The 14,622-nt window shown below is 47.7% G+C and overlaps 1 protein-coding gene across 1 annotated transcript; it reads right to left on the reverse strand.

The window, feature by feature from the left end:
• On the reverse strand, positions 4,495-5,742 carry LOC8064190 (ethylene-responsive transcription factor 8). Its single transcript, XM_002441274.2, has one exon. The coding sequence runs from the start codon at positions 5,555-5,557 to the stop codon at positions 4,784-4,786; it is 774 nt and encodes a 257-aa protein (XP_002441319.1). The 5' UTR covers positions 5,558-5,742; the 3' UTR covers positions 4,495-4,783.

Here is a 14,622-nt window from a genome sequence, read left to right on the forward strand (position 1 = left end):
GTAGAACATCAGTGACCTTTGCTCGCTGATAGAATTTTAATTCTTCCTCACGAAGGAGTTTGGTCAGATCATTTCTAGCTTGATCAAGCTGACTTCTCTCATCCTCAGATAAGTCCCGATTTTCGGCAACAATATCAAGGTTATTGATGGTCGACTGAAGAGTTGTTTTCTGTTGTTTATATACACCATTTGTGTGTGAGGCCCATCCTCGGAGATATTTGCGTAGAGCTCCTATTTTTTTATCCATCTCTGGACAGAGTTTTGCCCCCTCACTGGCTTATTCCATATTTCTATAACTCGATCATAGAAATCCTCACGATAGAACCAGCTGAGCTCCATTTTAAATGGTTTTGCTATTCCCGTGAAGGCTGGTGTTCCGGTGTCAAGTAGTAATGGCGTATGGTCTGAAACACCTCTATCAAGAGCATGTACAGTTACCAAAGGATATTCAAATTCCCACTCAGTCGTCATTAAAGCCCTATCAAGCTTTTCATAAGTGGGATGAGGTAGAGAATTAGCCCAAGTGAATTGTCTACCTGTCAAATCAATTTCCCTAAGATCAAAGCTATCAATGACAACATTGAACAGGAAAGGCCAACGGTCACTAAATCTATCATTGTTTTTCTCTCTGCTATTTCTCATGATATTAAAATCCCCACCGATTAGAGTAGGAAGCGAGTTTTGTTGGCAAGCACGTACGAGTTCAGTCAGGAAAGGTGTTTTAAACTCCTCTTGAGCTGGACCGTAGACTGCCATGAGTAACCAATTAAAATTATCAGATTTATTGCAGAGATGAAACTTGATGTAAAATTCCCCTTCTACAATTAATGATAGATCAAGAAACGAAGCATTGATGCCAAGGAGGATTCCTCCAGACCTCCCCCGAGGTGGTAGACAGTGCCAAATGAAATCTGCCCCTCCAGATAGTCGAGAGAGATTTGATTTAGACATGTCCTGCTTTCCTGTTTCCATGACAGCCACGAAATCAAGGTTATGATCTTGGATTGCTTCAGCTATGTAGCGGTATTTAGCCAAGTCAGATAGACCTCTGCTATTCCAAAAGAAGCCTTTCATGGGGAAACTTTTTGATGAGAACCTTTCTTATGGCTTTTACGCTTTTTTGTTGCTGTCTTGGATTTTCGACCAATAACCATAAGGTCACAAATTTTTGTGTCCAGGTCCAGATCATCCAAGCCTACATCAGTTATTTCCTTCACTAAGTGTTCGAGAAGGGTACCGTCATTTTCAGTATCCTCATCGTCACTTGCCGCAAAGGGATTTTCACCTACTCCTAACCTTTTAGTCTGTTTTTGATTTGGAGTTACAGTTGTTCTATCCACTTCGACTCTCTTAAGCGCATTGATGGACAGATTAACTGTATTATGATTGCTACCCAAAATCAAGCCTACATTGCTTAGGTTTGAAATGCATCTTTTTTGAGGTAAAGACACAATAGAAATAGAGGATGGCTGCAGCGTGGGCGTACCTGGGATCATGCTGGCTGAAGACATAGCCGAAAGTGGTGAGGTCTCTACCATTGGCTTGTCCTTTTTTGGGCCATCCATGTTCCTTGATGCTGCTCTTTTCATTGCCTTTGTTAATGTGTCCTCATCAGCTGCTACAACACCATCAGAAGATACGACATTAGATCGTACACTGCGGCGTTTACCTCCCAAAAAATTCGAGCCAGAAGATGACTCAAGATCTGTATCTTGGCATTTGTTTAAAGGTATATGTGTAGTAGCAGTTTTGTAGCCTAAGATTGCTGTTGCAGATAGTGAAGCTTCATGGAGTCAAAAAAGTTAAAGTCTTATAATTTAGGATGGTGGGAGTAGATCCTTAATTTTTACCAAAAGATTATGGTCACTGTAATTAATTGTAAGTGTGAACCCCAAGGGCAAGTCTTGGGTTAGAAGAAGTTGATCAGATTACTCGCCATCTGCAAGATTATTTAATCGACAGAGACGACCCCTAAGACTACTTTCCTTTGTATAGTATGGACCATGACACTGGACAGTACCGTAAATAAGAGAACTACAAATTCACTCGCAGAGAGAGAGAGAGAACTACAAGTTGTAAACCACCAGTCGCACAGCAAACTAATTGAGTACTTGGTACATAAAGAGGCGCAAGAGGCAAATTTGCCTGCAGGCGCGGCAAAAACTTTTGACCGCCTGTCGGGCTTTTCTTGGTCTTCTTGGGATCCACGGCCCAGCTAGGTTTTTGGGCTAAGGCCTACTACCCGCTACGGGACCAGTTACAATGTAGGGCACCACAAACTTTCAACTTTTGGTGCACAACTGCGCGTGACACGCAGTTTCACGTGTTGCTGGCTCAGCCGTCTAGTGTACCCATGTCCAAATTCGAGTAGCCCCATGAGCCCCACACCTCAGCAGGCCAGCCCGAGGCCTTTTTTTAGTGCTAACTAGACTTAAAAATTCATCTCGTAATTTACGAGCAAACTGTATAATTTATTTTTGTTTTCGTCTATATTTAATACTCTATGTGTATGTCGCAAAATTTAATTTGATAAAAAAATTTAAAAAGTTTTTAATTTTTAGGGCAAACTACAGAATGCCCCAGTGCTAGAGTATAGTGTATAGTTAGCGCCCCAAGCCCCCACCATACCACAGCTCCACTTGCTCCTTCTCCGGATTTCCTATTTTTTAAAAAAAAACAAAAAAGAAATATCCTTCGGAGAGAAGTGTAGCGTGTAGTATTTCTAGGCCTTGTTTAGTTCCGAAAAATTTTGAGAAATGGACACTGTAGCACTTTCGTTTGTATTTGACAAATATTGTCCAATCATGGACTAACTAGACTTAAAAGATTCGTCTCGTCAGTTTCGACCAAACTGTGCAATTAGTTTTTATTTTCGTTTATATTTAATACTCCATGCATACGTCTAAAGATTCGATGTGACGGGGAATGTGAAAAATTTTGCAAAATTTTCTGGAAAGTAAACAAGGCCCTAGTCGCGGAGAAAAGAAATATTTGCTAGTGCCAAAAGCAAAAATTGCTGCAAGACAGCAGCTGAATTTGTTGGTGCCTGAAGGACTGGGAGCAGCGGGTAGGTAGGTGTAGCTGCACTGCAGCGCAACGAGTTCCCGGGAGCGCAGCCAGCTGTGGCGAACGAACACGTACAAGCGAGGAAAAAGCGGTCGCGCCGTGAAAGCAATAGAAAACGCACGCACACAGCCGAGGCGAGGGAGGAACAGCGGCCGGGTAGATGGCGCCGTGCGCGACGACCTTCCGATGGTGGCCCGCGGGACCCGCCCCGGAGAGCGAGGGCGAAACGGCCGCCGCGCGAATCAGCAGCGCGCCCCGATGCCGCGGCCGTCCCCCCCGCGTGTCGGGCCCGCCCCCACGCCTGTCCGCCCGCGGACCACGCACCACGGACGCCCGCCAATGGGCGGCGGGGCGGCTGGTTCGGATTTCGCTGGTGCGTGGGCAGGGGCGCGCAGCGCGGATCCTCCTCCTGGCCGGCAGGCGGCCGCGGGAGTGGCCGGCAGCGCCGCGCACACGTGGCCCGTGGGGCGCGTCGTCGCCCACACGCTCACGTTACTCCCGAGATCACGAGCGGAAAGGGCAACCACGACCTGCCAGCCCAGCGCACGCACAGCACAGCACAGGCAAGCCAGGACAGGACGATCGCGCCGTACGCGCACACCGACGGGGGGCTGCGAAAGATCCATCCGCCCCACCACCCGCTGCAGCCATGCGGCTGCCGGCTGCCGCCTTGCCTTGCCTTGCCGTGCCGCCGCTCCCGATTAGTTTAATCCCACCAAATAAACTAATCCGTCTCCTATGTTTACTCGTTCGTTATCCACATGCGTCACCTTTGGATTTGGATTAGCGGCGGCACCAGCACCATCCTCTCCCCGTAATTAACAGCCTGGCAGGCCAGCATTATTTTTGGCCCACTGTGCCTGACACGGTACAGTTCCATAGCGCTCGTCCGCTCTCTGCGCCGGGAAAACGAAAACGACTGGAAAAAGGCACCGCAGTAATTATATTCTCCGGTCCGTCCGTCGGCACGGCGGCTGTAGCGGCCTAGCGGCGGGGTCCTCCTCTTGTGTTACACGCGTGAAATCGACAGCGATGCCGCCGCCTCCGTCCACTGGTCGTGCCAACTACCCGTACCCGGGGTAAAAAGTTGAGCACCCAATGATGCACATTATTTTAGCGGCTCTGTGGATTGTGGCCGTGGATCTGTACTAGCAGAGCACTAGTGCTCCTTGTTCTGAAACGGACACGTATATGACCTAGTCAAGATGGTGAATGTCTACTACGTATACGCTGGATGAGATGAGACGACTCATCGTCTCGTCGACTCGCTTTGATACATCTTTAACCGACCAATAAAGGCGACGTTGCATGGATCGCAAGCAAGCAATAAATGAAACTACGATACGAAAGGCCGGCCGGCCTTACCCATGCTTGCAATTCGTAGATCTCACTTCAGTTTCTGAAAACAAGAAATAAATAGATAGTTTCTGTGAGAATTTTTTTGGAATTTTTCTGAGGCGTTTCTCTTGACTATCAAAATACATAATAATAATATAATAATCCGGTCCATAACAACGCCGGCAGGACCTGTCTTGGGTGACAATACAAGCTTTTATCATCAGCTAAAGCTAGGTCCCCAGCGGAAAAACTATTTACAAAAATGTCCTCCGCCCTCTGTCGAACATGAGGGTTCTCTTCTAAGCTTTCCTCTACGGGCAAAAGGCGACGAAAGAAAGAAACTACAGGCAGTCATTTTTTCAGCTAAAAACTCCGGCGGCTAGGCCTCCATCTCCGCCGGCGGTGGGCAGTTCAGGTCAAGATCGAACGCGGCGGCGGCCTTCTGCGTCGACACGGCGGCCGGCGGCGATGGCGACAGATCCACGACCGACGAGGAGTCGGAGTCGCTCTGCGCCACGGCCGCCACGGTCACCGTCGGTGCCAGCTTGAGCATGTGGCACCCTGCCGCCGCGGCAGCAGCGGCCTGCCCGAAGAAATAGTACGGGTGCGTCACGGGGTAGCTGTTGAAAGGGAACCGTACGGCGGCGCCGCCCGTGCCCGTGCCCGCAGCCGCCGCGCGGTGGAACAGGTCGAGCTCCAGAGACGGTGGGAGCGGCATGGCCTGCATGGGCGCCGCCTGCACGTCGCTGCCGCTGCTGAAAGACTCGACGGTGCTGCTGTTGCTGCTCCGGCTGCCGCCGCCACCGGTGACGGCCTTCGCCGCAGGCAAGCTGCCGGCGCCGGCGCCGGCGGCGAGTGGCATGCACGACGAAGGGAAAGGGAAGTTGGTCTTGGCCTTTGGGCCGCGGTAGTCGCGCGCGGCGGCGTCGTAGGCCCGCGCAGCCTCCTCGGCCGTGTCGAACGTGCCGAGCCACACGCGGCTCTTCTTGGCCGGGTCGCGGATCTCCGCGGCGTACCGGCCCCACGGCCGCTTCCTGACGCCTCTGAAGTGCGGGCCGCTGGCTCCGGCTCCGCCGCTGACGCTAAGCGCGAGCCCCGTGGCGGCAGCCGCCGCCGCCGGTGTCATCGTTTTCTCTGACGTTCTCGGCGCCATGGCTTCGTTGCTCTTCTTTCTTTGTGGAGAGAACAGCGGGAGGCGCGCGCGTGCGGGCGTGAGGATGTGTGTGTGTGTGTGCCGTCTGGCGTTCTGGGATTTGAGGTGGGAGAGGAGAGCGGAGGGACTTATAGCGGTGGGGGAGGAGGGGGTTAAAAAGGGGGAGGGAGGCAAGGCAACGGCGAGCGCGAGCGGGTGGTGGAGCGGCAGCTGCAGGAATAAAACTCGGCGCAGTCAGGGCTCCGGTTCGTTTGACTGTCCGCGCCCCCGCCGCCGCCCCTCGTCTTTAGCGTGGCGGCATTACAATTCGGCAGGCACTGCTTTTGCTTCCGCGCCCCCGGTGGAGTGCGCAAATTTCTCAGCCTCAGCGTGAGGGCCGGCTTCCATAAAGATGCTTCACGTCCAAGGCGTGGGAGGCTAGCCGGCATTCCGCCGAAGAGTTACCTGTTTTTTTTTTCTCTTCAAATTATGTAGTTTTTTAATTCTTAAAATATATTGGGATAAAAAAAGCCACCACCAAAAATTCTCAATAATCTAATCTTAAAATAGAAGACAATTTTACATAAAAATCATATAATATTTTCAAATTATCGTAACCACTTTTTTATATTCTCTCTTATATTTACATTAGGAACCTTTTTATACTCTCTATTCTTTCTCACACTCTTTCACTTTTAGAAGACGACGCGGAAGTGATATAGATGAGGAAGTGATATGGAGTACTCATGGAGATGCTCTAATATGGGCATACTTGAGACTTCCACAATAACAATATCGGCTAGTAGATTATGAAATCCCACCTTATGATTTAGCTCAGGCCTTGTTTAGTTAAAAAAAAATTGCAAAATGGACAATGTAGTATTTTCGTTTGTATTTAACAAATATTATCTAATCATGGACTAACTAGACTTAAAAGATTCATCTCGCAAATTATAGTTAAACTGTACAATTAATTATTATTTTTATCTATATTAATATTCTATGCATGTGCCGCAAGATTCGATGTGACGTGAAATTTATTTTTTTTTTACAATTTGTTTGGAAACTAAACAAGGTCTCAATAGAATAGTGAAAAGAAAAAGAGAAAAAATATCTCTTCATCTCCGGTTACCCGTTTCATCTTGGCCTTGTTTAGTTCTAAAAAAATTTTGCAAAATTTTTCAGATTCCCTGTCAGATCGAATCTTTAGATGCATGCATGGAGTATTAAATATAGACAAAAATAAAAACTAATTATACAGTTTGATCAGAATTAACGAGATGAATCTTTTAAGCCTAGTTAGTCTATGATTGGACAATATTTGTCAAATACAAACGAAAAGTGCTACAGTATCGATTTCAAAAAAAAATTTGGAACTAAACAAGGCCTTACACTTTCTAAGCTCTCACTGATCTCACCAAACGATACGAGGGCGTTGTTTAGTGGATGTTTGGTTGGGTATTAAAGTCTAATAATTACTGTAGTATTTTTGTGTTTATTAATCATGTTTAATTATGGGTTAATTAGGTTTAAAAAAATTCATTTCACAAATTATTCTCTAGCTATTTTTTTAGTTTGATAAATAGTATATATTTAGTACTCCATACATGTGTCCAAATATTCGATGATGGAAGTTAAAGTTTAACTCTCTAAACCAAATAGGGCCTTACTTCACCCCAAAACTAAAAACTTTTCATGATTATCGATCACGTCAAATCTTGCAGCACATGCATGGAGTATTAAATATAAATAAAAATAACTAATCGTACAGGTTACCTGTAATTTGCGGGACGAATCTTTTGAGTCTAATTACTCTATAATTAGACAATAATTATCAAATACAAACAAAAGTGATACAATGTTAAAATCTAAAAGCTTTTTGAATCTAAATAAGACCGAGGCTGATGTGCTCGGTCCAGTTATGGCAGCAGCTAAGAGAGCTAGGGGCCATAGGGTCGTTTAAGGGCCTGTTTAGATTGGGGACGAAAATTTTTTGGGTGTCACATCGAATGTGTCGGAAGGATGTCGGGAGGGATTTTTACAAACTAATAAAAAAACAAATTACATAGCTCGTCAGGAAACTGCAAGACAAATTTATTAAGAATAATTAATCTGTCATTAGCATATGTGGGTTACTGTAGCACTTAAGGCTAATCATGGAGTAACTAGACTTAAAAGATTCGTCTCGCGATTCTCAACTAAACTGTGTAATTAGTTTATTTTTTTATTTACATTTAATTTTCCATGCATGTGTCCAAAGATTCGATGGGATAGATGAAAAATTTTTAGATGGGGAACTAAACAGAGCCTAAAGCCATGCGAGGACGCCAACATCTAAAGGCTGTGGCGGTAGCGATAGGAGTCCTAGAGCAAGAGACGGTCGAGGTACCAAGCTCTAGGGATGGGGGGGGGGGCCGCAAGTTTGTTTGTTTGGCTGAAAAATCATAGAAGAAAATACTATTGACTGATTTGTTGTAAGAGAATAACACTGTTGAATTGGCGCAAATTTGTTTGTTTGGCTGATAAATCATAGAAGAAAATATTATTGACTGATTTGTTGTAAGAGAATAACACTGTTGAATAGCTAGTAGATTTGGCTGATAAACTGAAGCGAACAATTTAGCGACATACTATGAATTGGCTGGCTGCCTCATCCGTTAGAGCTGCTCTAAGTGCGAAAGATTCTTGTCTTATAAAATCACGTGATTAGATCAAGATCCAAATCCTTGAAAACTAACTTCAATTCAAATCAAATAAAGAACAAGTATAGAGCAATCAACTCTTCCAAATTGCATTGCAATTTGTTCTATCCTTGGGGCCTCGAGTCTTGTTTGAACTTGTTCAAAATATGCTTGAAATGTATCTTGTATGATTTCCTAGAGTGCATATAAGGGGAATAGGGGTCATTTAATTGCCAAAATCACGACAAATAATCCCACATAGAAAATGCTTTAGAAGGTAGACAAAATAATTTATGTGGCGTGTTTTCTATTTCGATGTAAAGCAATCCCATGGCAATGGAGCAAATTATACAATATTAAAATTAGATTAGTTGCAATCTTGTATCTTTTGGGCTAAGAGCATCTCAAACAGTTTGACAAATAACTTCTCATCCATATTCTTTTATAGAATAAGGAAAAACTCTCTCCATCAGTTTGGCCTCCAAATTTTCCATCTTTTTAACTTGCATATCTCCCAGTCTAGCGCGTAAATATACGCGCGGGCTTCGTGCTTGGCATCGGTCTTTCTCCTCATGCTTAGCGGGGCTCTTCGTACATTTAGCGAAGCTCTTCGTTCGCTTAGCGGGTTTTGGGTTTTTGGAAACAATTTTACCAAACTATTGGAGTTGAGATTTTTTTTCTCTATATTATTTTGGGAGTTAGCAAACAACAAGATTTAGGAAATGATTTTTTTTCCAAACTGTTAGAGACGCTCGTAGTTTCTAGAACGTTTGGCAATCTCTCTATCTTTTTACAGAAAAACACAATAATAAGCTTGCTCAGGTCGTCTCTAATAGTAAGGGTTATGCCACTAACAATTTCTATAGTAGTATAGTAGTATTAACTATCCATACACATATCAAAGGAAAAATTATGAAAAATTGCATTTTAGGCACGTTTATTGTTGTGTGTCAACTCTCACTTTGTATGAGAAACAACTAAAAAGGCAACAACGATGAAGTGCTAACGCAAGCACGCAGCAATGCAAGTATCAACGACAACGAGAGAACCACGAACAACACGATATACTTGAGCTACAGACAGGTTCAACAACTCCAACTCGTGGCACTATTTGAGCACTCACAAGTTTGAAGGGCAATGGCCGAAGTGAACCAAGATAGTATTGTGTAATGGAGAAGGTGATCCATCATCCAGAGTACCACATAAGTCGAAGTTCGATCACCTTCAACAAACTACTAACCTAGGCCTTGTTTAGTTCACTCGAAAACTAAATATTTTTTAAGATTTAGCATTACATCGAGTCTTGCGACACATGCATAAAGCATTAAATATAATCAAAAATAAAAACTAATTACATAGTTTGTCTGTAAATCATGAGATGAATCTTTTAAGCCTAGTTAGTTCAGAATTGAACAATAATTGTCAAATAAAAATGAAAATACTATGGTACCTAAAAATTTTTGGAACTAAACAAGGCTCTACTATCACTCTGCCAGAAAGTCATGGGCTTGTCCTTGTGAATTTTGAGTATTTTGCTATTCCAATGGATTTTGAAAAAAAAGGCATAAAAGTTAAAAGCAATCTTTCAGAGTTTCTGTCTTGACTTCCAGTAGGTGGCGACTCAGATGAATGTTTTCTTAAAACAAAAGTAAGGCCTTGTTTAGTTCACTCGGAAAACCAAAAAGTTTTTATGATTCTTCGTCATATCGAATATTTAGTCATATGCATGAAGCATTAAATATAGACAAAACTAAAAACTAATTACATAGTTTACCTATAAATCATGAGACGAATCTTTCGATTCTAGTTAGTCTATAATTAGACGATATTTGTCACAAACAAACGAAAGTGCTAAAGTAGCGAAATACAAAATCTTTTCGCATTTAAACAAGGCCTAAGGAAGACTTACCCTTCCTACAACTACAATGCAACATGGTCTCTTTTAATTTATTGATTGTCAACAGTAGCCTATAACTATAAATTTCAGAATTGTGAAATACTCCTAAGTTGAAATGAATTTGTGGTTTGAGTTTCGGAATCCTGAAGGGCTGACGCTTCATGGCTGTGAAATGAATTTGTGGTTTAAGATTCTCAGCCGAAACTGTCAGCTATTGAACAGTATTTTTCTCTCACAACAAATCAGCCAACAGTACTTTCTGCCATAGCTTATCAGCACTTTCGTCAATATATAGTAAGGCCTTGTTTAGTTGTGATTTTTTTTATTTCGCTACTGTAGCATTTTTGTTTGTTTGTGGCAAATATTATCTAATCATAGACTAACTAGGATCAAAAGATTCGTCTTGCGATTTATAGATAAACTGTGTAATTAGTTTTTATTTTTGTCTATATTTAATGCTTAATGCATATGTCGTAAGATTTGATGTGACGGGGAATTTTAAAAACTTTTTGGTTTTTAAACAAGGCCTAAGTGAGAATAACAGTTGAATTTATTTTTGTTTGCTATTTATATGACACTTCCAAACAATTTCGAGAATCACTGCTGAATTTCAATTTTGTTTTTTTCATGATGAATGTATATTACTATATATCTTTCTTATAGTTCCGGGACAGAACTAAAAGTAGAGTCCGGGGCCTGACTGAATTCAATATGTAAATAAGGGCTTGAGCAGGGTGCCGTGGTGTAAAACGGCCATGATCCCATTCCGTAAACAAAAGGCATCAAAGCCGCCGCTGGGTGGCCCACCGCGGGGTGCGTAGGGCGGCACGTTGTGGGAGCACGTCACGGGCGGCGTGGGCCCCGCCCTCAAGGACGCATCACGATCCGTGCGTCCCGAGCCGCTGTCTGCGCGGGCGGCACTCGCAGCCGTGGGGGCAAGCGGCCAACCAACCATCCTCCTCGCCGCCCGCGTGCGCGCACAGGCACGTGGACCACCCGCCCAGCCGGCCGTGGGACTGGACGGACTGGACTGACTGGACGCCACCTCTCTTTCCGCTCGCTCGCTCGCTCGGCGCGGCACGGCACCGCACCTCCTGTCCCCCGCCCCGCGCGTCGTCGTCACCCGGGATCGTAGTATCTCCCTCCAACCGCATCGTCGGCGCGCGCGATCGAAGCAGGGCGGGCGTGCGTTCGTGCGTGACGTCCAATGGGCACAGCACAGACAGCTGCGCAAGCCGATAAAAGCCGCCCGCCGCACCGCACCGCTCAGCCGCCCGTAGTCACCACGTAAAGTGGCTGGCGCCGCGCCGAGCTGGGCTGGACTTGGACGATGGTGATAAAGAAAAGTAAAACGCCGAGTGGGACAGCCAGCCGTGACGACGGCACGGCACGGCACGTTAGGCGGGCAGCGGGAGGGAACGACCCGTTCGAGGCGTGTGTGGGGCCCGGGCCAAGTGTCGGCATCGGCCGGCTCCGCTCCCCGCCGCGCCCGCGGTTGCTTGCCCTGCCGTGCGTGCCTTGCCTGGATCGCGTCGCCACCAGGCACCAAGCACCAACCGTTTCCTCCGCCCCCTCGCGCTCTCGCATTGAAAGCGGTGGAGGGGGAGGCGCGCGCGTGGACCGACAGCCTCGCGCACCGCCACGCGCCGGTCGCGACGTGCGTCGTCCCGTGGGCGCGGGCGTGGGCGCGGGTGACGAGTGACGACGCACCCTCGCCGCCCCCACTCCGCGGTGCGCGCCGCGCCACCACACACGCTCGCGACGCTGCCGCTCTTCCGCGCCGGCCGAGGACCACAACCCACTGGTTTCTTTTCCCGTCGCGATCGAGGCCCGCGCGGGTACGCCGAATCGCGTACTACCAGGCACGGGCGCCGCACCGCACCGCACACTGTCCTTGTCCATTTGTGTGAGGTGGGAGCGGCGCGCGTTGATCTGGACACCTCGGGGGAGCTGAGCTCGTGTGTTCGGGTGTACAAATCGGACGATTTTGCGTGCAGAGCAGACGCTGTCGGCCTCATCGTTATCGGGGCTTGGCGGTCTGAACGGAGGAAAGGCTGCTGGGCGAGGTGTGGTCTGCTGAGCGACCACCGAGTAGCTACAGAGCGCGATGAGGTCTACTAGACGTGCCGCTTCAGGTGGTGCCGTGGTGGCACTGGCAGCGAAAAGGTTAGACCGACAATACACTGTTACGAGTAGGAATGGTCCAGTCAAGTGAATATGTAGCGGTGTAGCCTGAACCTAATCCGCTGAAGAATTTTCACACGGGAACCTTTTCCAAACAAAGGCCTTGTTTAGTTTCCACCGAAATCTAAAAAATTTTCAAGACTTTCTGTCACATCGAATCTTGCGGCACATGCATTAAACACTAAATATAAACAAAAACAAAAACTAATTACATAGTTTACCTGTAATTCGTGAGACAAATCTTTTGACCCTAGTTAGTCTATGATTGGACAATATTACCACAAACAAACGAAAATGCTACAGTAGCGAAATCAAAAAAATTTCGCATCTAAACAACGCCAAAAGGTACGATTCCAAATTCTCTGGCATGGTAGTTACACTCATAATCTATTTTTTTTTTCAAAATTCTCATAAAGCGTTAAATATAAATAAAAATAACTAATTATATAATTTTATCTGTAATTTATAAGACGAATATTTTAAACCTAATTAATCTATAATTAAATAATAATTATAAAATACAAACGGAAATACTGCAGTATCCGGAAAGTTTTCGCCCTAACAACTATACAAAGTGCCTTCTCTTTTCGAGGGGATGGATGCTATGATCTGTATGAGTTCTTCTCTAGCACGAAAGCACAACACCAAGCCTCGTAGAAAACCTTTTTTAGTGAAAATGACATAATGGAGTACTCCGTACGTATTTATTTACCGTATACAACCGTTAGAAATAGAAGACACAGTGTTTATTCAGTAAAAGTAGTCGAGTAGTACTACTAGTACTGTTTTTTATATGCAATGATTGTTCGTCTTAACAGTCTCCGTACATAATTTAGTGGCCATGAGACAGCCATACGGCACCGCACAAGCAAAGCCGGTACCCGCTGGCAGCTGCCACAGCGTGGAAGTTTCGTGAGGATGCGCGCGGGGTGTTTGGCCGTTGGCGCCGCGCCTGGCCCTGGCCGGCAGCTGCGGCCTGCCGCCTGCAGTACTGCACCCCACGGACCGCGCACCACGGAAGCGGCGCGCCGGATCTGGGATTAGTAGACGCTAATCCGCCCGGCCGACACACTTGCGCCTAAAGAAATCACGACACCCCGTACGCCTCTCCAGGTGACCAACCAGCGGCCCGGCCCCGGAGGAGAGGACCGCGCGCCGTGCGGGCACGAAAGACGCGGGGCCCAGGCGGCCGCGCAGTGGCATGGTTGGCGGATCACGCAACGGATCCGGTCGCGGAATGATTCGTGCGCTGCCGCCTGCCGCCTGCCGCCTGCGCCTGCGCGCCCGCCGTGGAAAAAAGAAAAGCGGTGAGGGGGACCATGGCCTGGAGAAAGAAAGAGAGGGGGTGGGGCGACTGGGGACAGCGACGGCCCGCGCCTGCGGCTGCGGCGGGAGTACGTGCCGCCCCCATCAAAACCCCGTCAAAATCTCGCGTCGGGCCGACGACGACGACGGGGCCCGTCAGGCGCCGCACCGAACGTGCGTGCCGGCGCGGCGCCCGCCATCTATCTGCTGCTGGTGACGGATGGATGGTACAGGTGGGCGGGCGCGGTGCGGAGCGGAGCGTAGTCAGTGGCCGTCCGTCCGCCGTCCGGGAGGGGAGGACGACACGCCTTTCTTTTTCCCTCTCGCGCGACTCGTCGCATGGTGGGTGAGTGGGTCGTCGCTGCCGTGTCTGGCACCAGGTCGCCGCCGGGTCGCTCGCTAACAACTCCTCACCCCGTCCCGGTCCTCGCCAACGCGTTGTACGTACGCGGGTCGCCAGGGTCGTGGCGTCGTGCCGGCGCAGGCCGGCGGTTTCTGCTTGGCGGGCGGGGCGGGCGACGTCTGAAGCCGCCGCAGCCACTGACTGACTCGGTCGTGCCGAGGCGAGCCGAGGAGGATCATCAGCGGAAAGTCGGGGGCGCGTCACGTTTGAGGTCCGTGCATGCATCTCCCCCCTTCTTTTTTGCACGCCGCTTTCAACTGTACCTGCAGATGGGTTATGTATGCCTCTGGAAACACGGATCCACCGTACGTGTCGGCCCAGCACCGTACCGTGTCGCCGAGAACGTTCGTTCTTCGGTCACTGAGGGCTGAGGCAGCACACAGCAGTAGTTTAGTACTCATATACTATCCTATAGGAGTATCTTGGTGTGATTGCTTTGACCGGCCCTGACGCTAATCCGCGTAGTAGGTGCGGTGCCGATGATGTGAACCCACGTCCAGCGCTCCAGCGTGCAGAGTCTCCCCTCTTCCTCCAGGACGGGCGGGCCTGTACAACTGCCAGTTGGAGGCCGCGACAGAGGCGAGGTGGGGCTGTAACTGTTGGGTCGCACGATCGA

Source organism: Sorghum bicolor, chromosome 9 (genome assembly GCF_000003195.3).
Source record: "Sorghum bicolor cultivar BTx623 chromosome 9, Sorghum_bicolor_NCBIv3, whole genome shotgun sequence".
NCBI lineage: Eukaryota > Viridiplantae > Streptophyta > Magnoliopsida > Poales > Poaceae > Sorghum > Sorghum bicolor.